A 21,889-nucleotide genomic window follows, 5' to 3' on the forward strand; every position below is an offset into this window, starting at 1 on the left:
GCTAAGGTTCAGGAGCTTCAAATTGAATGCAAAGAATCTGCCCAGTTAATTGGCCCCAGGAAAGAACAAGGTAATTCTATAGTTTTAAATTTGCTGAAGTCCAAAGCCCTCTTCAGAGTTTGATTATAAATTAAACCAACCCCTAAAAAAAGGCTTACTCAAAGGATATGTATGCTGTATCTGCACTGATATGAAGAAAAGCAACGTAAATTCAATCAAGCAACTAGTTATTAAGCAGTGGCTTAATAAAATTCAATTATTTATTTTCAGATTAACCAGTTAGTAGGAAAAAAATCCAACTGAAAAAAATATTTTGAGGCTGTACTTAGAGAACCACACATGGCTTGGCAATATTTGGTGTACTGTATCCTTAGGAATTTTCCTAGATACGTATATGAATATTATTACCCTTTTGTGACCTGACCTTAGTAATTATGGCTTATGCCATAATTACAAGGTACCTTTGTTTTGCTACAACTATGCTTTCACTGCCATAAGAGTCAAACATGACTCTTTTCTGGAGATTCCAGCAATGGCCTTGGAATCCTTTTTATCACTGCCCTCCTGACAACCATAACCAATTGATTAGAACTGACCCTAGAGTTGATCCTATTTACTCTCCCTGTCATAAGCACATCTGGAAATAAAGTTATAAATGAAAACTGTGTATAAATCTAATGCCTTAGTTACTACTTTGCTCACTTACTTGTGATCAGAAACCTTTGTGAAATCACCTAGTTGGAGTTAAAAAGTAAGTTCTTGCCAAACAAACAAGTCTCCCTGAGATACATTTCCAGGTATATACCATATTCTAGGAAAAACCAGTTCCATTTTGGACCTTGTTTCTCCAGAGTAACTCAACAATAAGGGACGATTATCTGAGAGTTTCATCAGCCAAGCCAGCTGAGATGACACACAGTGCAATGCTTATGTAATTTTTTTGTACTTACCAACTATGGTGCCTTTCGTTTGGCACTCAAACCATTTGCTTTACACCCATTAATTAAGTCTCACATTATATATTGGAAGAAGAAACACCTCCTCTTGGTCTGAAACAGTGGAACCACTTGCAAGTAGATTTTCCAGAACATGAGCTCACATTATTGTCACTGATGGATCTGAAAATAGACTGAGAAAATAGCTTGGGACCTTTCCTCAAATAGAATGAAAGCATTGTTCTAGATTCAAAATGGTATCTCTTTTACAAATACTATAACATTGCATGCCTGATGCTGATGTCACACATAACAAATTCATTAATAGCAGGTTATGAGTTTGAAAGAGGATATAAATCAAATTCATATTTTGTCTCCACATAGAAACATGGACACTTTAAACAACAAAGAAATATCTGATCATTAATAAAATAAATAACATCATGGTTATATTCTTTAAGGGTATTTCCATGATATTCTTTATGAATACCATAGAAATTGCTGGCTGTATCATTTCATTAGGGATGCTGGTAGTTATTTCAATATTCTGTTAAAAACAGAGGGGATCATTCACAGAAATGCTAATGGTTTATTAATATACAAGCTTACTGTTTTTCCTATTAAGTAATATGGTGTTATAATATGGTCTTATTTTAACTATAACTTTATGGAAAGGTTAAGTAAACTTCATTTTGGTGCTAAGGGCTATCTAGGACTATACCTGTTGTTAAGTAGAAGTTCTGACATAGTATATACCTATATACTTGGGTTCATACTTGCACACATACATACATACATGGGAAACTAAGGAAGGTTGTAATGCTGATAAATCACATAAAACTTTAATTCAGGCATGGTTCAAAGAAGTGAATGACATAACTATAATGAAACGTATTGCATTCCTATCAACACTTTTGTATGAAAATGTTTTCTCAGTAAATATCTTCATAATACAAAAAAATTAAGAGTTGATATTGAAACCTATCTAACTGTAGTAAGAAGTAGCGGGTTTCCATGGATGCTTAAACTAATTAAGAAACAAATAAAAAGCTCACGATATCCTTAAGAGATATTTTTATAATAAAATCTTAGATTTTATTTTTTATATTCGTTAAATTTTGGAAATTGGTCTGTTTTATTAACTGTAATAACTCAATCTAGATTGTTTTTTCAAGTAAGAGCCTCATGTTAACAAGAGATTGTTAAGACAACTTTCATTTCTATCTATATTCTTTGTTTTTTCAGAGAAGTATGACAAGATAATAATCATGTTCAGACATAAATATAAAGGATTTTATTCTGAGATAAAAATAGAGTAGAAATAGATTTAAAAACCTGTCTTATCTCCTTTAGCTAATTATTTTCCCACAATACTTCCTGCTATTCGGAATACTTTTTCTTATTTATTTGCGATATATATTGTCTGTTTCTATACTAGAAAACTCATGAAAAGAAGAGTTTTTGTTTGCTTTCTTCATGTCTTTATCCATGGAGCTAGAATAATTCCTGACATGGACTAAATGCTCAAAAAATGCATAAATGAATGAATAAATAAGTGAAGGATATATGAACAAGTAAATATTTAAAAATAATAACAAAACATAAGTGAATATACTAAGCATAAGACATCTGTAAGCTCCCCTTCCTTCTGCCTATGATATTTTTCTTTTTATTGGCTCATTCAGATTTGAAATCTGCTTTTTTTTTTCACTTAAAGATATTCCTTGGATATTTTTATATGGTTTTACCTAGATCCTTGAACTGTTTCCTTCAGCAGGTGATAAGAGAGGGAAGCTAGTTTATATGAATTGATTTAGCTAGAGATGCACAAATCTTGTCGTAGCAGGTAAGGCTGTAGAGGCTGCGGGGACAAGTGTAGATAAGTGGGTAGATATAGTTTGGGTGGATAATTTCTTTTGACTACTTTATTTTTAATGATGAGGTAGACAGCAAAATTGCAATTAAGTAATAGGAGTGTAGCTGCTGGATATTAAAAGAGAGAAGAGAAAGTGTGACACCATGGCAGCTTCAAGGATCCACTCAAATTATTTTAAAATAAAACAAGTTACCCAGCATAGCCTTGTTTTTCTCCAGTGATGTTAATGTTGATGGGTGCAGATAGACAGTAGGTAGAGTATTGTTTTTAACTAGGATCATATTTAAACTATGGATTTTTGACAAACTGAGACAGGAGCTAGAGAGTTGAAGGTATATGCAAGTGAGTGAATATAGTGATTGACCATTAGGAGACATAAAGGTAGAAGTAAAGGTATAAAGGAAGGACAGTGAAAATACGATGAGGTCAGTGGATTAAAAATCTTGGTCGATTGTTGGAATTGGAGTTTAAAGGAGTAAGCTAGAAGGATGGAGGTGATAATTGGAAATTATAGAGGATTCGTAGCCATTGATCAAAAGTATACCATGGGAGTATATACCAAGTTCTGACCTAGTATATACTTTGAAGATAGAATTGAGAAGTCAAGGTCCTAGAAAGATTATCTATGTATATTGTAATTGCAAAGAATGATTTTAAGAGTCATGCTGATGAGTTACATTAAGCCAAGAGTTTAAAAATCTTTAGAGAAGTTGGGGAAATGTCCCAGGGAGCATTAGATGACTTCCCCAAGAAGAGATAGCACAAAGTATGGACTGATAATGTGAGACTCAAATCTGTGAATCTTTAAGAGAAAATTATCTTGAAGTATCAATGAGGAACAAGAAATTCACTACTTCATCTTCAGTACTTATTTTGTAGAAGACAAATAGCCATCACCTGAGAATGTCACTTGGACAGTGTGATTTCAGGGGCATCCCAGTTAGATCAAGAAGGTGAGGGGACATAAAAGATGTTACTGTGGATGACTTTAGGTAAAAGACGGCATTGTGAAAGTATCTCAAAGAGTGGGGAAGGAGTGGGAGATGATCACAAAAGCAATCCCGATTTCCCTGGAAATTGAGGATCAAAATCTGAGGGTTAAGGGGTAAAATTCTAGTTTCGTAGTAACTAGTAGGAATAGGATTGAGGACTACAATGATTCAGTGCTGATGGACCAATGTGTGAGTGAAGATAGGAAAGAAAGGTGTAAATGTAGAATGGGGGCATCTTGCCGAGATGGAGAATTCTGGGCTTCCTCTAGGCTCCTGCTGATAGACAAGATATGAAGTGAAGCCTCTTATTCCTAGCATCCAAAACAACTTTTCAACTCTCCAAGCAGTAGCCTGCTAGGAAATGATATTGATCTCTTTAACAAGTGAAAGATTTTCTTTCATGCGGGATACCACACAACTGATTGATTCCTGTATGATGGACTGTATTATACAAGTTTCCTTATTTTAGTACCCTATTTTAATTATAGAATCTAACCTCTTTAGACTACTGTTGCCCAATTTATCAACTATGTTACCTATTTTTATATGTACTTAATTAAAAGAAGTTACAACCAGGCATACATGCAATATAATTGCAAAACTGGCAGATTGGTAATACAACTTATTTTGCCACCTTTATGGAAAAAATCCAAGTGATTTATTTATTAATGCTTTCTGATAAAAGAAAAATCAAGACAGATAATTAGAAAATCCTGGCATCTCTAATTTGATTCTTTCTGGTTAGAAAAGTTATAATAGCTAAATAACAACCTCAGCAGAAAAAGTGCACAGAATTTATTAGCTAAGTGTCCTCAGCCCTGAGCCATGACCTGGAGAGGGGTAGAGTGAGGGAAGAATGAGATGCCTGTGATAGGTCTGTACACTCTGCAGAGGAACCTTGATTTGTTCCTTGGCTCAAAAGCTGAGGCAGAAGAAAAAGGAAACTTATTCATAACCTGAAGGGGATTTTGAAATCAAGTTCATGGGCAGCAAATAACAATAAGTGGCTTTCACATCCGTTTAAAGGATTATAAGCACCTTAACCACTTTGTAGAGAATGATGAAAACATTATTTTTAAGTAAGTTGACAGTTCTTAGAAGCTCTTAGCTACAGAAATGGAAAGACACATTTGTGTTGAATCAGGAGAAAATCTTTAAAAAGAACATCTAGGGTTGTTGTAAATCCCTTCCTTTGAATGAATACTTTAAACTGGTAACCTACGTTAGGAGTCAGAGTGACCTGGGATAGAGAGTCAAGTTTATTTAGGGGCAAATTCATTATTTCTGTACTTTGGTATCATTACCAGTAAAACAGCAATAAAATCATTTCTTATACATGAAGCCATCGTGAAGTTAGGGAGTAAACATGTAAAACATTTAGCAGGATACCTGGCACATATGTGTTTAATGCATTATAGCTGTTCATGGAAAGAGATACACAATTTTGTCTTTAAGAAAAGAATATAAAATTATGAATACAAATTGGGTACAAAAGTAACTAAACTGGGAAAAATAAAAAAATGTACAAATTTAAAAAGTCTCCAATTATATAAATTCAAAATCCAGAAAGATAACCATTTTTTAACTAACTTACCTAACTCATCTCTGTAATGCTTTTTATCCTACATTTTTGTCTACATCTTTTTTTACCTCTGCATATGCTGTTTAAAAAATACTCCATAGAAAGCATAGAAAAGTAATTTAGTCTTTTCCTCTAGTACAGTTAATTGAAATTATTTTTTTTTATTATTGATAGTTTTGAAAAGTTTATTTCAGCTTTGTGATTTATTATTGATAATGTCACTTGCATTTTTAATATTGTAAATCTGGGGAAATTTCTAGTGTGTTTCATATGTGAGTTGAAATTTGTGAAATAATTTTCCATAAACTAGTTTCTGGCTCTATGTATTTTAGATTTTATTTCTCTTCCATTATCAGTGCTGAATACCATAGATGTGTGCGTCATTACCATACAACCCCTGGCCTGGCACCTGAAAGGGTCAGCATATGAACTGGAAGGAATTTTCTCAAAATCCATTGCTACATCAGGGTAGTTAGCAATAATTGAGAAACACATGGAAGTACCCGAAAAAAACATAAATATATGCTACTAAACTCAAACCATGTGTATCCCTGACTCAACATTCCATTAGTCAACTATCAAAGACACTCAGGGCCACTCTACTACACCCAATATTTGGGAAAGCCAGAAATTCTAGCTGTGTCTACGGGGAGCTTTGAGGCACATCGAAATAATAAATATAAACAATTTAATTATTCTGTGACTTATTGAATATTTGCTTAAAGTGTGGACCAAGAAGCATTCTGCATGTCCGTTTCCACAAAATTCAGATATAGTGGTCTAATAAAAGAAAAAAGTAATCTTTTTAGGCAAATAAGTTAAAGTTAAAAATACCTAGTACAAAGTCTAGGACATTGTAATTGTTCGATAATGCTAGCTCTCTTCTTCCCCTTCAGGAATACGATGCAACTCATTTTCACTTTTTTGTATATGCTCTATAAGAATAGACAAACACTGTGCTCTCAAAAAATGTTTTGAATTGAATTATTTACTCTAGAGGCAGCTTTATAGTCTTAAGTATAAAAGAAGAAAAAGGACAATATAAGTCATTTGCTGGGTATGAGCAAAGATATAAATTATTATGTGGAAACTGATTATAATGGAATTTTATAAAAGTAAAACAACTGAAATATAAATAATTGACAATAGCTCTATTTTTTCCTGAAGAAAAACATATAATTTCTTAAAGCAGTGGAAACCAAGAATTTTGTCTATAAAAGTTCTGCAATCATAACAGCTAAAAGAATGTTGAAAAAAATGGTTATTATATTTTACTCTTAATAAGAATTAAGCATAGATTACTTATGAAATGCACCCCATTTAATTCATACAACATGAATTGAAGATGATTTTACTGTTCTCATTGTTGAGTTGTGAATATGGAGGCTTATCATCACTTAGTCATTTGTCCAAGGTCACACAATTAGAAAAGAACATAGGCGCCTTTCAAACTCAGAACATTGCTGTTCCGTGCCATGCTCTTTCCCCATGTCATATTGCCTTTCTGAAGATGTTCCTTTGAGGATCATTGTAACTTAGTCAAGAAGATAAATTTTATTTTATTTATTATAAACATGAAGTTAGTAGTTTATTTTATAATGGTTGACATTCACCTATGGTGCCAAGTACAGTTCTGAGCATCCAGTTCTAGAGGGATGCTTATAGGTGAAAGGTAAATACTTAATGTCTAGGGCTCTGGCCCTGACCAGTCAGAATGGATATAGACCTTAGTTCTGGAACACTGTCCTGGAGGCCATAAGCTGTTGAGAAGGTTAACAAGATAGGTACCCTGTCCTGGCGAAGGTTTCCTGGAGAGGACAGGCCAGCCTATGATGGAGATGAGAACTTTAACAAACTCAGTTATTTTCTGTTATAAATTAACTTTAACAAACTCAGTTATTTTCTGTTATAAATTAACAACCTGCATGGCCATTCCTCTGAGTATCAGTCTTAAATATACTGCTCAAGAAAAATACCTTGGATGGAATTTCCAAAATTTTAATAATAGTTGTTTATTAGTGGTGAGATTGTAGGTGACTTTTTTATTTTCTTCTTTACAGTTTTAAATACTTCATTCAGCACATATTTATTGAAAGCCTAGTTTTATGGCAGGCTAGGCACCTGTATTTCAGAAGTGAACAAGATAAGATGCCACTATAGTCATTTTTGCTGGCGTTAACATCTGTAATCAGCAAATGTTGAACAGAATTAAGTAGGGAAAATGTATGAGATGATTGATTTGTAAGATGAGGAAAGGTCCTGAGAAAAATTAATCCTGTGCTTTAAAAAGATTATATTATATTTCATGAAAAATACATGGCAAAAGCTGACAAGTTTTTATTTGTGTGGACTTCTTCATTTTTTTTAGCAGTTCAATTGAAAGTATCCATTTAAATTTGAACAGATACTAAAGAAATGTCTAATATCCAAATGCGAATAGTATATTGAGTGATGGGAAGAATTAGCTTTAGGGAGATTCTTTACATAAAAGTTAAGAGTCTGCTCTGGCCAAGATTGTGGTGAGAGTTCTCATCATATTTTAATATAATACGATGCTGTTTGCATGTGCCTCCTTATTTCTAAATGAATTTTTCTTTGGAAAAATATTGTCTGATTTTAGGAATTGGTGAAGATTTTCAGTGCTTAAGATTCAAACACTGGCCCTACCATGTTCTTAGAACCTAGTTATTATTGTTGTTTTTTCAAATATTCAAAATGTGCTGCCTCACTCATATTTATAGCCTCTTTATTTCAATTAGCCTACTCTACATTCATGTACAGAAGTCCATTAATTTCATTTCTGTAAGATGTTAACAACAACAACAATAACAACAAAAGCACAGTAACTTTCCCCAGGCATGGAAAATGTTCCACATTCATAGCCTCTCTGCTAATTGTAGAACCTGTTCAGTGAGATTTCTATTTCCACCTCATATATAGTGATGTTGCAATACTGTGTGGGCAAAGCACAGTGTGCTTGTGGATGTTGCTGAAAATGAATCTGGGAAAGGGGGTGAGTCTTTAGTACTATGTGGGTGTTATCCAAATTGGCAATCGCAGAGTTGTTGCTCTGATACTGTTGTTTCAACCTGTCTTGTTTTGAGAAGCTTTATCCTTTCTGATGAAAACAATACTTGGAATTCCTTTCTGTTTTCCATATTCAAACATATTTAAGTTCATTTGAGTTTGGAATCGACCTCTTCCTTCTCTCGCGTCACTCTCCCACCCAAAGTATAGTGAAGAAGCTTTCAGAACTTTTAAATTAATAATTATTTCTCAAGTAAAATTGAACTTATTTAGAAATATATAAAACCAATAAAGAATGGGCTTCTCTGGTGAGGGAACGTTTTTCTTCCCATATCTTCAGTGAAATTTCAAGGAGCATGATTTGGAAAGCTCTGGAATAATGGAAGAAGCACTTAACCAGGAATTAGTCACAGTCTCTAGATTCTATGCGGTCATTCAGTTCAATTTAACAAACATTTATTGAGCATTTGTATTATGCCAAGCCCTAAAAATACTAAGGAAGAAAGGCACTCATGAAACTTACCTTCGGATGTAAGAAAAAGCAGGTACAGGTACAAGCGTAATAAAGTGTTGCAGATGCTCTAGCAGATTTCTGAATCAGTGATACATGTCAACCACTCTGGGCCTTGTTTTCTGTAAATTTAAAATAAGTAACTTGGAACAAACTATATATAGAATCTCACCTCTTTTACCTGAATGACCATATGATTCTGTTACTTGGTGTCATTGACTTGAGATTACAAGAGAAAGCCATTGGAAATGGACACAGGAAATGGAAGTACAAGGACTGGAGGCATCATGTGCCTCTGAAATTTTTCTGAAAGTTGAGAAAAGTTTGTACTTATGTCAGAGAGGCAGGAGTAAAAAAGATAAATACTGTATGATTGCTAAGAAGAGAATTATGCAGTATCATCTTCAGTTTGTCCAGAATACTCCTTCTACCTCCATGACTCATGCGAAACCTGGCTTTCCCCTGATAACAAAATGCCCTTATCCGCAGGAGGCCCTTTATCCTCCAACTCCATCTCTAACCCAGTTTCTCGAGACCAAGGGGAAGAGTTTATAAACTTGCCACTTAATGGTAAAAAGAACACAGGCAGTGCATACCATGTGTACTTTGTAGAAAGTAGCCATAATCTACTTCCCACAGACAATTAATGCTAAGCCTTTGGTATATGTTCTTTTGGGCATTATAAATCTATAACTATAATAATCTAATTTATCTACATATTTTATTTATGTTATATATATACATATATATATTTCTATTGCTTTATCTACATCTATATCTGTATTGACACTTCATTCTTTGTAAGTGAAATGACTTTCACTTTATACACATTATTCTTAAAGCATTTGTATTCTAACATTTAAAAAGTTTAATATTCTCATTCTCCTTTTCAGCATCCCACACTCTGTCACCATGCTTATTCTAAGCCATTGTAATTTGCCGTTATATATCATGGTTCCCTCCTTTGAACTCCAGACTCTGATTTCTAGTACTCTTTCTACATTCATATCTACGTATCTCCAGGAAGCTTCTTTTTTGAAGACTTTCACACTTTGTTCTCAGATTTCCATTCCAGTATTAAGTCTATCCATTAACATTCAGGAGCCATTGTGGTATGGTAGAAATACTATCAACTTTTGAGTTAAAATAGTTTAGGTTCCAACCAGCTGTGTGACTTTAGCAAGTCACTTAACCTTTCAAAATCTCAAACTTCTAATCTTTAAAAATTAGAGTAATAACAAAGCCATTTTACGGCACATTTTATATATACCGGTATGTGTAGTTGCCATTCACATTTTTGTTAACTATTGAGGATAAATGTATAGAGATTAGAAATAATGTATCTAAAATGATTGCTAAAATGCTTTGCAAATAGTTGGAAATCATAACAAAATGAAAGCTATTATTTCTGACGGATTGACATTACAATTCTAGTGTTAACATTCTATTGCCTCGATAACTTTGACTTTGATTTTCATTTCACCTCTTTCATCAGAATAACTGCTTTCCTCTAGGCAATGGTGATCACCCTTGGCTACTGCACATTGCTAGTCTCTGGGAGCATTAAAAATATACCAATGCTGGTTTCGTCCTGAGATTTTGATTTAATTGTTCTGATGTGTAGCCTGAGCATGGGGATTTTTTTATAGCTCTAAGATGTTAAACTTTATAAATCCCCTTGGTTCAGTTCTCCAGCACTTCCACCTTCCCCACATTCTCACCCTTGCTAAAACCTATATGGGTCTTTGCCCTTAATGCTCTTGTATTCTTTCAGTGTGCTTCTTGCTTCAGGGACCGCCTTATCCAGCCGGGATGCCAACTTTTCACTATCAATTGTAATAAGATGACTAATGTTTGCTACTTTCATGGTTTATAAACACCTTTTTTAAAGTCACTGATTCATGGAGTTCTTCAGATTCTTCTTTTTTGAGATTTTTATACCCAGTAATCAATCCTCAACTAGATACCAGCTCAATGCCTTTTCTCATCCTGTGCTATAAAGAATGAGGTTAAATTCACAGAACTCTCTGTGAGAACAAAGTGACTGAACTGAAGCCTTAAAAGTTTTAGCCTTCCATGTCACATTTGGAATCTATAACTTTTTTTTTTTAAGAGTCTACTTTTTAGTCCGCGGGACAAAATGTGAGCCAATAGGACAAATTTTGCTGTTGACTTAGAGAAGCATAGTGTTTTATTCATTATGGATTATTGAAATTTGATCATATTTAGATAGACCAAGAACTTTCTAGTTTAGGGCAGGCCCTAACCTTTCTTACCAAATTTATACAAGGACACATACATTGACCTACCAGAGAGGTTTGAAAATAAAGAAGGACTTTAAATCTGGCATTATATCCAGTTAGATTTTGTAAGTTTTTAAGGTTTAAGGACCAGGCCATTAATCTGGTTCATCTTGAGTGTAATTAGTTCAGGTGCATACTAATAGTCAGTAAAATTGGCACAGTTGGATAACTATTCGATTGCAGGAGCAAAAGGGTATTGAAGGGCAAATGGGGTAGTCATTATGGTAAGCAGACATAAGAATTCTAAGTGTGTTCATCTTGAAATTAGACCAAAGAGCTAGGAAAAGGAAGAATGTTTTCTCAAGAATTTTGTTTAGACAAAAATTATGATAGCAATATAATCAGTAAATGAAACAAAGGTGGTCAAAAAGAGGACCAAGTTAAGAGTAGCTGGGTGGAATCATGTATGACTGTCCTGGTCTGGGAGCCATCCATGTCAGGCATCATCTGCTTTGATCCCGAATGAAGATCCTAGTGGTGGTCTTGGGTTGTTTAGAGATTTTCAGTTTAACATCTCCAATAGGCTGAGGTGATCACTCAGGTGAGGATGTCCTTTTTAAATGAGAAATGTGAATCCATTAGCCTGTACCCTTAAGTTTAGCAGTACAAAGGTTAGTTAGTAATTCCTGGTATATCTCATTCCATCGGGGCTAAAGAGCATCTTTATGGAGAGGCCATTTCCAATAGACATGATCTCCTGGTTGGAGACCATGATGTTGTAGATCTCCATCTCTCAGAATTACGTTATGGAAAGATTGCTCTAAGAGTTGTGAGTTAGTCTTAAGGGCCCTTAAAAGTTCTTTACAGTATAAGAAGAGGTCTCCTTTCAGCAGTACAGGCTCATACATTCCTTGATCTAATCTCATAGATCTGCTGGTAAAAATTTCAAAAGGAGACAGTCTATGTTTGCTGAAGAGAGTAGGTCTTAGGTTGAGCAATGCCAAGGGGAAGAGCCTTAGGCCAAGACAAAAGACTCCACCAGTTTTTGCCAGTTGAGTTTTAATAACCCCGTTAGTTCATTCTAAGAGACTAGAAGATTGAGGATGATATATACAATGGAAACATTGCAGAATCAGCCAGATCTTACAAAGAAATTGATTCATGTGTCCTGTGGTACAAGTTCCCTGGCTGTTATGAAGCTCTGCAGGGATCCCGAAGTAGGAAAGCTTTTCTGAGAGTATTTTATTCATTGTCGAAGCTGTGTCTCTGTGACATGGGAATGCTTCTGCCCAAGGAGAAAACATACAAATCATTACTAACATATTTATATCTTTGAGAAGGCAGCAACTGAATAAAGTCCATTTGCCAGACCTAAAAGGGCCTAAAAAGAAGGGAAAAATGCCCCATTAGAGGTATGAGTGAGTTTTCCAGGGTTGTACTTTAGCCAGATTTGACATTTTTGGGTATGCCTTGGAAGCTATCTTTGGAGATAGTTTTCTAGTATTATTGTTTTCCCCCATGAAATCATTTTTTCATTGTTTCAGCGAGTTAAGTCGTATAAATATTGTAATATGTGATGTCACATATAATCAGAGAGGAGTGGTCAGTTGTTTGAAGCCACTCATGGTTTATTTTAGGTCAAATGTATAGCCTTGTTTTAACTATTTTTTTTTCTATTTTATTGAGCAGCTAAATGCTGTGCTTCCATGTTGGGTTTTAAACCCCTAATCACTTCATCCATTAATGTAAGTGCCTCCATTAAAGGCTGAGATTGTTTTAATGCTACTAACTTAGCAGCAGTGCCAGCCAAGTGATTACCTCTATTTTCCTTGGTGTTTGCTATCGAATGTCCAGGGATTTTTATGATTGCTAAAAATTTAGGTAATTGGATAACCTTTAAGAGTTTTAAAACATAAGGACTATTTGTTTTAATCTTTTTTTTTTTCTGGAAGAAGTCAAGAATCCTCTCTGATTCTAGAGCACACCAAAGTTATGGGCAACTGTAGGTTTACCTACAGTTAGCTATTTTACCTTTGGCCAAATTTCAAGCTCAAATTAATGCATAGAGCTCTGCTTACTGAGCAGAAGTTACTTGAGGCATTGGACTGGCCTCAGTGGTTTCATTTAAAGAGACAATTGCAAAGCTTACTTGATAATGGTCTGTTTCTTCTTTTAGGTAACCGTCATCAGAAAACCAAACTCACTGAGCATTTTCAAGAGGTGTTTTCTGTGAATTAACTTGGGGAGCTAGTATTTGGTCTGTTAATGGCTGGCAGTCACGAGGGTTTTTGTCAGAGCACAGAGGAGGAGAGCAGCAGGATTCAGAGTATTACACTGAGCAATAGTCATGTTAGATGAAGACAATAAAAGAACTTTATAAGAGGTTAGTTAGTCTGCTAGCAGAGAGATGCTGACTATAATGAGAGTTAGGTAACACTTTTACTAAATGAGGCACATAATGAGTCAGTGGCCTGAATGTCAATTGTAATTGAAAAATTTGTGGTGGAGGGGAGAAGGTGAAGGGGAGTAAGAGGTTCAAATTTCCAGCTACAAAATAAATAAGTCATGGGATGTAATGTACAGCATAAGAATATAGTCAATAATATTGTAGTAATGTTGTATGGTGTCCAGTGGTTACTAGAGTTATCATGGTGATCACTTCTTTAGGTATATAAACGTTGAATAACCATGGTGTACACCTGAAACTAATATAACATTGTATGTTAGCTATATTTTAATAAAAATATTTTTTGAAGAAATTTTTATAAGAGTCAGTGGAGTCCATTATTATTTCTTCTGTGTGTTGCAGTAAATCGATGGTGGTCACAGTAGCTCTTACATAGAGAGGTTGACCTTTGGCCAGCAGATCTAACTGTTGACTGAAGAAGTATCCAATGGATAAGTTGGCTTCCATGTCATTGGGTCAAGATACCTACGACATTTCCCTCCCTTTCATGGACAAAAAGGAAAAACGGGCAATTGGTGATTAGAATGTCTTAAAGGAGGCAGATCATCAAGACTGCCTTTTATTTCACTGAAGGCTTTCTGGGATTTCTCTGTCCATATGAGGGTCTCTATCTGGTCAGCCTTGAGAAGAGAGTATAAATGTTGAGGCAGAGCAAAAAGTTCTACAATATCATATCTGGCCGAACCTAGCAATCCTCCGACTTGCCTTTTAGTCCTGGTATTAGGAATTGTTAAAATACCCTAGATCCTCCTGGAATCCAATGGAGACCTTTATCAGTAACTAAATGTCCCAGATATTTAACTTGAATTTTACAGCACTGAAGTTTATCTTTAGATATTTTATTGTCATTTTTTTAGTTGTCGTGGGAGATGGAGGCTATGTTCCAGGGACTCTTCCTCAGAGAGTGAACAGAGGAAGAAGTCATCCACATATTGTAAAGAGGGGGAACAGGCAGGCAGCAAAGAAGCAGAGGTACAGATAATGAGACATCAGAAGAATGTTTAGACGTTCTCTCAAGCCTAGTAAGTCTCAGACAACTCAGCATTTTCTTTGGTTGATTTAGAATTTGTGTTTTGGAGGAAAGCAATTTTGAATCACTTATGTGTTTGGAGGCCCCAAAATACCAATTAAAAAAATATATATGCTTCTCTTTCAAGCTGCTTAGTTTTGTAGCCTTTTGCTAATTGATTCTGTAGATAGATTAACTTGGGGATTTCAAAAGAGCCCCAAGTTGGCCAGTTTAATTGGAAATCATCCCAGATAATTAGGGTTCAGTGAGGTAGAAAGTTACAAGATGAAAACTTAGTTTTTGTATATAAATGCAGGAGGAATTCTAGAAGGTGGCTGTTGAGCAGCCATCTCCTTAGAAAGTGAACTTCACATTTTTCAAAAGAGTTAATTACTCAACCAGAGAGACATTTTAAGTCCCGTAGACAAAAAGTCGGCAACAAAGGACACCCAAATAGAGCCTGAACCTCAACTAGGATGAGAGATTTGGATCCAAGAAGACTTAGTGCAATGATCTGGAGCCACCAGGAAGACAGTAGGGTGCAGTGGATTCTTATACATACCTTATTTAAATCTGCAGAGGTGCCCAAGGAGGAGGAGAGTCATTTTGGATCTCACTTCTCTTTCAAGTTGCTTAGTTTTGTAGCCTTTTGCTAATTGATTCTGTAGATAGATTAACTTGGGGATTTCAAAAGAGCCCCAAGTTGGCCAGTTTAACTGGAAAGCATCCCAGGTTATTATGGTCCAGTGAGGTAGAAAGTTGAACAAGAATTGTCAGGCAAATAGAAGTTTTAATTGGTGGTATTTTTTTAGGAATTGCACTTGAGGACACAGATTTGGGTATAAACCCAACTATCTTCAGAGCAGGAGAGAAAGAGGCAGAAAAAGACAGAAAAGTGGAGATGGGGGTGGGGGACGCTTTCAAAAGGATTGCCTATATTACTTTGAAAGAGCTATGACTGGCACTGGAAAGCTGACTTACACCGTGCTATACATGATTAATTGCTCATGTCTTTGCTAAGCGAAAATTTTTAATAGAGATTTCAGAGATGCAGAGCTACTTCCAGGAACTGTATCAGGATGAAGCCATTTGTTAGAGCCCAGTTTAAAAGTTTAGTTTCACATGGAGGAAGTGTATAAGCTCAGCTTCCTGGAAGCCTTCTGGCTCCATTTTAGATTGCTCTCTTAACAACACCAACTCTATTTTGCTGTTGTTGATTTTTTTTGTTTGTTTGTTTGTTTTGTTTTGTTTTGCCACAATGGATAGGGAGTTGGATGGATGAATATCGTGGATTTTTAAAAATGCACATATGAGCTTTTAGTTATGTCCCCAAACTCTTGAAGGTTGTAAGGTGAAGCCCACTTACCAGAAAGACAACAATCTCTCAAAACTCTTTACACAGAAAATTTGGATCATGGTTCAGGCATTTCTTTACTTTTCCTACTGAGTCTCTGTTAATCCATGCTAAGTCTACCTAGAATATGCATCCAAGAGTATCTTCTTGGCTCTCTGTTTTTCTCCTACCATCATGATAGCCTTGCTTTTTTCTTCTCTCTCCTCGATTCCATCCCTCTCTGAGTCCTGGAGAAAAAACATCTGACCTTTATTGTCATTCCTGGAGAAGGCTTCATTTAGGTCTTTTAGATAATTTTGAATAAGCAAGTATGAGTCAAAAGGAATAATAAATATTTAGCTCACTAATAGTGACCTTTTCTCATAGCAATACTTTGATGGGTCATGCTTATGTAATCCAATGAAAAAAATTACTCCCCTCTAGGAGTACACACTGACAGCAGTATACAGAGACAGGGAGAAAAGTGTGAGGGAATATAAAATGCCAATAGTATGAATTTAATATAAATTTAATTAATTTCAGTAATTTAACAATATAGTGAAAACACATCAATCCAAAGGAAAAAAAAGCAGTAATGAAGAATGTGATACGGTTGGGTAAAGAATTATAAAAATATTATTATTATTTATAGCCACAGTCTTCCTGGAGTTTTGGAAAAGGAGAAGAAGTACACTGACCTATACTTGGGACCTTATTGAATGGGAAGAAGAGGAGGTAAGATGTTAGGAAACCAGAAGGGAAAGAAACTAGGATGACAAATGGTGCAGAAAATTATTCACTGCCCTAATGTCCAAGTTGGAAGCAGCTAAACATCATTAGATTTTCCCTTGATGTGTTTTTACTAACAAGATTTTTTTTTAAGATAAGAGAGATCAAGGAGGAAGCAATGTAACTTTTTCAAAGGATCTCTATGATGTTTCCTTAGATTACATTAGTGGGAAATTGTGCTAATTAGAATATAGTTTAGGGTTTATTCGAAAAGGAATTTGCATCTTAACTTTTTAAAGTTTCTTGTTTGCCAAGACTTAATATAAAAGTAGGCCAAAATCTAGGAATTTTGTATCAACTCTTAAGATGATTTTTAAAAATATTTTACTTTGATATTTCAATAACTTTAGTTTCTCTTGTAGGAAACACTTCGTCCACAGTTTGAAGCAAAGTATTACACGATGGAGAGGGTGAATCCCATCAGTGGAAAACCTGAGCCACATCAGCCTTCCTCAGACAAAGTCAGTCGTCTTCTTGTTTCTATCTCAGGAATATTCTTCATGGTAAAGTATAACCAGTAATATCAGAATATTGTGGGATTCAAGGATTAGAAGGAAATTCTAGGATATCAGCTCATTTTGTGACACTGAGGATGCAAGAAATCGCATCCTGTTCAATATCTTGCAACGCATACTATTAAACAAAATAAAACTCACAGCAGGTCATGGAGTAATTACAAAGGGAGTTTGTGTGTGTCTTTGGGAGAAACAAAGATCATCAAACATAAAATGGAAATTGAATTGCCCCGATGAATTAGATCTCCTGTTTTAAAACCAGGCATTCCATTTGAAAGTGGAAATTTGAACAGAATTTTAATGTGATAACTTTACATAGTATAAGATTTATGTAACTTAGTTTCTTAATGGAAGAAGATAAATTTATGTATTCTTTCTTGGGAAAGTAAACTCCTTTAGCTCTTAGGGGCAGTGCGTTGGATCTCTGGTTTTGTTTGTTTCATTAATGATGAAAAACATGGATGTCTCTTTTGGTTTTCCATACTGTAGATTTCTTTGGTGATTACTGCAGTCTTTGCAGTTGTGGTATATCGCCTGGTTGTCATGGAACAGTTTGCATCTTTCAAGTGGAATTTCATCAAACAACATTGGCAGTTCGCAACATCTGCTGCTGCTGTCTGTATCAATTTTGTAATCATTATGGCACTGAATCTTGTAAGTGTTTACAGTCTTTCAACAGGTACAAAAGGGAAGCAGACTATGTTTCCTTTATACTTGGATTTTATTTGCAGGAAGCCAAAATAAGACCAAGCCACATGTCTAGCAAAAGCAATTCAGTTCAGCAGAAAATATTCTGTGTGGTTTAGATGATGAATTTCTTTAGGGTTATATTGTTTTCCTTTCCCTTTGAACTTATCATATGGATTAGTGATAACTTCTATTCCTAAATGTCTAGTGTGTGCTGATAATGGTACTATATTCCTTTCGTTCAAATAAGGGATTGTCTGGACTAGAAAACTACTCCAATAAACTCAAACTCAGAGAACTTATTGGAAAGATAAAGGAAAATCTGTTTGAAAATGAAGGCTTCTTATCTCTAAAGCCTCATGTGAAAAATAGCAGCTACTGCATTTTTCTTTCTCTGGGTCTAAGCATTTTCCTTCCTTTCCATTCCCTTCGGTTCTCTTCCGTTCCCCTCCCCTCCCTTCCTTTCCTTACCTTTCCCTTCTTTCTTCCCTCCTACCCTCCCTCTTTTCCTCTCTTTTTTCTTTCCTCCTTTTCTTTCCTTTCTTTTTTTTCTTTCTTCCTCTCTCTCTTTCTTTCTTTCTTCTCTCTCTCGTTCTCTCTCTTTCTCTTCTGTTATCAGTGCTTCTGTTTGCATGTCTACTCTGTTCCGTCATTCCTGATAACTATTTGCATAAACATGACCTGTCTTTCTCTCACAGTCCAGTGTGCTGTAGCATTGCTGTTTTGTCATCTGCTTTGATTCTAACTATGTGACCATGTTGGTCAGGTTTTTGCATTTTATTTAACTTAGGTCTTCCAGTGTTTTAATGTGCTAATATCTCAGAAAAAGCATCTGATAGGTCCAACATCACATATACTGTTTGATTTGTGAACCAAATGCCTATGGCTGAGAGGGCAACATTAGGCTGAGGCCTACCTCATCAGCAAGGTCTGTGGATGGGGTTCTGTGTTCTCTGAAAATACTGATTAGCGTATTTAGGATAATATCTTTAATTCTTCCAACAATACCACAAGGCCAGTATTATCCCTATTATGTAAATGAGGAAACTGAGGTTTGGAAAGCTTAGATAACTTACCCGAAGTCACATATATAGTAAATGTTAGTGCTAGTATATTTGTGTCATGAGATAATTCATGTAGATAGATGAGCAATACACAAATAATGCAGTTCATTTTAATTTTTAGAAGGAGAATATTGTTTAAAACATCTCCAAACAAGCCATACAAAATTTTAATTTATTCCTTTGGCTCATAGATTAAAGTGAACAATAAACACTGAAAAAATACTATACTAGAACTGAGAGGCTGATTTAATAGTATAGGTAAGGCAGTAGATGTTGCACATTGCATAAAGTCACCACATTGAAAGAGGAACTATTCATAGCATAGACAGTGTAGATTTTTTTGTGTGTTTATGATAATACTCTCTTGGTCGATAGTGAAAGATCTTGTTTCTAACAAAAGTACATATTATGACAATTTTCCAGTAGACAGAAGTTGTTGTGGTTGGCCCCATTATCTGAGGAAAAGGATGCTAAGTAGTTGGTGTGTTTATTTCTAGGTAACTCTAGCAGTCAGCCAGCCTGATCTTAAATTGACCCTATTTCTTATCCTTAGTAGGTTGGTTGACATAAAAATGACTGGTTATAGTACTGTTATCCAGAATCTTATTGTCTAGTGGAGAAATTGGACTGAAGGCAAAATGAAGATCGTATCACACTTGAAGCACAAAAGGCCCTGAGTAAGATGAGACAGAAGCCATCAACTGCACCTGAAAGGTGGTGGGGTTGTCACAGTGGATCAGAAGATTCAAAGGGAGAAGGAGAGGGTACTTACTCTGATGAACCAAGAGCAGAAAATGGATTGTCATTAAAAGAAATTCAACCCACAGATGTACTGAAACACGAAAGTACATGTACTTAGTCCTAAGGAAACAGTAAGGAGTGTCTATGAAACACACATCTATGGAAGACTGAAGAAAATGAGATTAGAAAAGTAGAGCAGTGCTTATAGCTGTGGCGATCTGAAGTAGCATGTAATAAATTTGTATATCATCTCTTCTTCAACCCCAGTGGGCAATGGGGAGCCATCAGTGTGGGTACTTGATGGATGATTAGCCACAAATCACTTTATCAGATATATTTATAGATGTAAAAGACATTAAAATATTAGAATATAGAACTATGTAATTACTAGGCTGATAAAATTTTAAACTCTAAAGAAAAAAAAATTCTGGGGAAGAATTAAATGGTCAAAACTGCTAAATGTAAAAGATATCCCAAATAGATTATCAACCATGAAAGAAATTGAAAGGTAACCTTTACAAACTAGTAATACTATCTCATCTAAGGCATTGTATTAAAGACAATTTTTTTACAATTCTAAATAAAAGATAATTTCCCATTGTGTTAATTAATTCAGAATTTAGGCAAAGATGTAGCACTTCTTGAGCAAACATAAACCTGATATTAAAAATATATCTGGCAACTATAGTATCAAAAATCAAACTAAAAAGCACTATAGCTACATATATAAAAAATGCAAGTGTACATCAAAATGTTATCAGGAGTTACCTCTAAAAAGTATAGGTGATTTTTATTTTCTTTGAACGTTGTTTAATGTTAAACATATATTTTGCATTTTCTAAATTTTCAATAATCATATTTCACTTAAAACTAGTAAAGAATAAATATTTGATATTAATTGCTAATATTCTATTTTAAAGAAATCATCAATGATGGCAGTCCAAGATTAATGAAGAAGGGATTTTATTTCACTTGTTTTCCTTTGGAACAAATCCGCATTTTTAAACTATAAGGAATGACAATAAATATTAACAGTGGTTATCTCTCAGTAGTGGACTAATACTTGATTTAATATAACTTGTTCTGTTTATTTGAATATGTATTCGTATATATAAGTTTTTATTTATAATCAGAAAAAAATTTTACTTCTAAAGCATTTTACCATGATGAAAACTTGGAACAAATTAGAAGTAGAATATACTTTATATATGAGTCACCCATAAAACCACAGCCACCCAGGGAGCAACTTTGGGCTGCTTTTTAAATTTTATCTTTCACCAAGAAAGAAAAGATTTATCAGTAGCTAGCAACATTGCAACACTTGCACATGTGTGTGCACGCACACGTGCGCGCGCGTGCGCATGCGCACACACACACACACACATACCATTGCTCCTCTATTCTCATTTCTGCCCTCCCCCTCTCCCTTGCCCCCTGAGTGATGCCCGAGCTTTCATCAGTTTGCATTGTCAGTTCCTCAACATTGTGTCCTAATAAAAAGCAGTGGACACTGGACACAGACAAAGCAGAGATTTGCTACTTGACCTATGTGATCCTTTGTGACATCTCATGTGACATCTTTGAACTTTAATTTCTTGATCTTTCAAATGAGAGTAATAAAACAAATACATAGAGGAATTGAAAGATTCCTCTGACATTTGACATCTTTGAACTTTAATTTCTTGATCTTTCAAATGAGAGTAATAAAACAAATACATAGAGGAATTAAAAGATTAAATGAGATCTGTTTCTAGTGCACAAAAGATGTTCAATGAATGTTAACTTTCTTCCTGATTGCTTCTCTTCAGTATTTCAATTTTTATTTCTCTTTATAAGTCTATTTATACTCCTGTTTCCTTTCTTGCAAAATACCAACTTTTTTTATTTTTCCCTTTATTCTCATCTTTAAATAATAGAGTTTGTCTATTTATTTCCCTTCAGGCCATGATGTAGAAATGCAAATGATCTTTTCTTTCGTCTTTCTAAATTCTACAGTCCACATCTGCTTTTATTTATAATTTTTCACACTTTTTTCTTTAAATGTTGTCTCTTACTTATTCATGAATTTTTAAATACTCGGCATTGTTTGTGGAAAGAGAGATATACATATTAGTAATC

The 21,889-nt window shown here is 34.8% G+C and overlaps 1 protein-coding gene across 1 annotated transcript in view; it reads left to right on the plus strand.

The window, feature by feature from the left end:
• Nucleotides 1–21,889, plus strand: part of ANO3 (anoctamin 3) — a 330,657-nt gene that overhangs the window by 282,994 nt on the left and 25,774 nt on the right. The window contains exons 16-18 of the mRNA XM_006908142.2: nucleotides 16,628–16,710; nucleotides 17,127–17,267; nucleotides 17,769–17,933. Of these exons, the coding sequence (XP_006908204.2) occupies nucleotides 16,628–16,710; nucleotides 17,127–17,267; nucleotides 17,769–17,933 (389 nt within the window). The remainder of the gene's footprint in view (nucleotides 1–16,627; nucleotides 16,711–17,126; nucleotides 17,268–17,768; nucleotides 17,934–21,889) is intronic.

This window comes from Pteropus alecto, unplaced genomic scaffold (assembly GCF_000325575.1).
Source record: "Pteropus alecto unplaced genomic scaffold, ASM32557v1 scaffold71, whole genome shotgun sequence".
In the NCBI taxonomy this organism is placed as follows: Eukaryota; Metazoa; Chordata; class Mammalia; order Chiroptera; family Pteropodidae; genus Pteropus; species Pteropus alecto.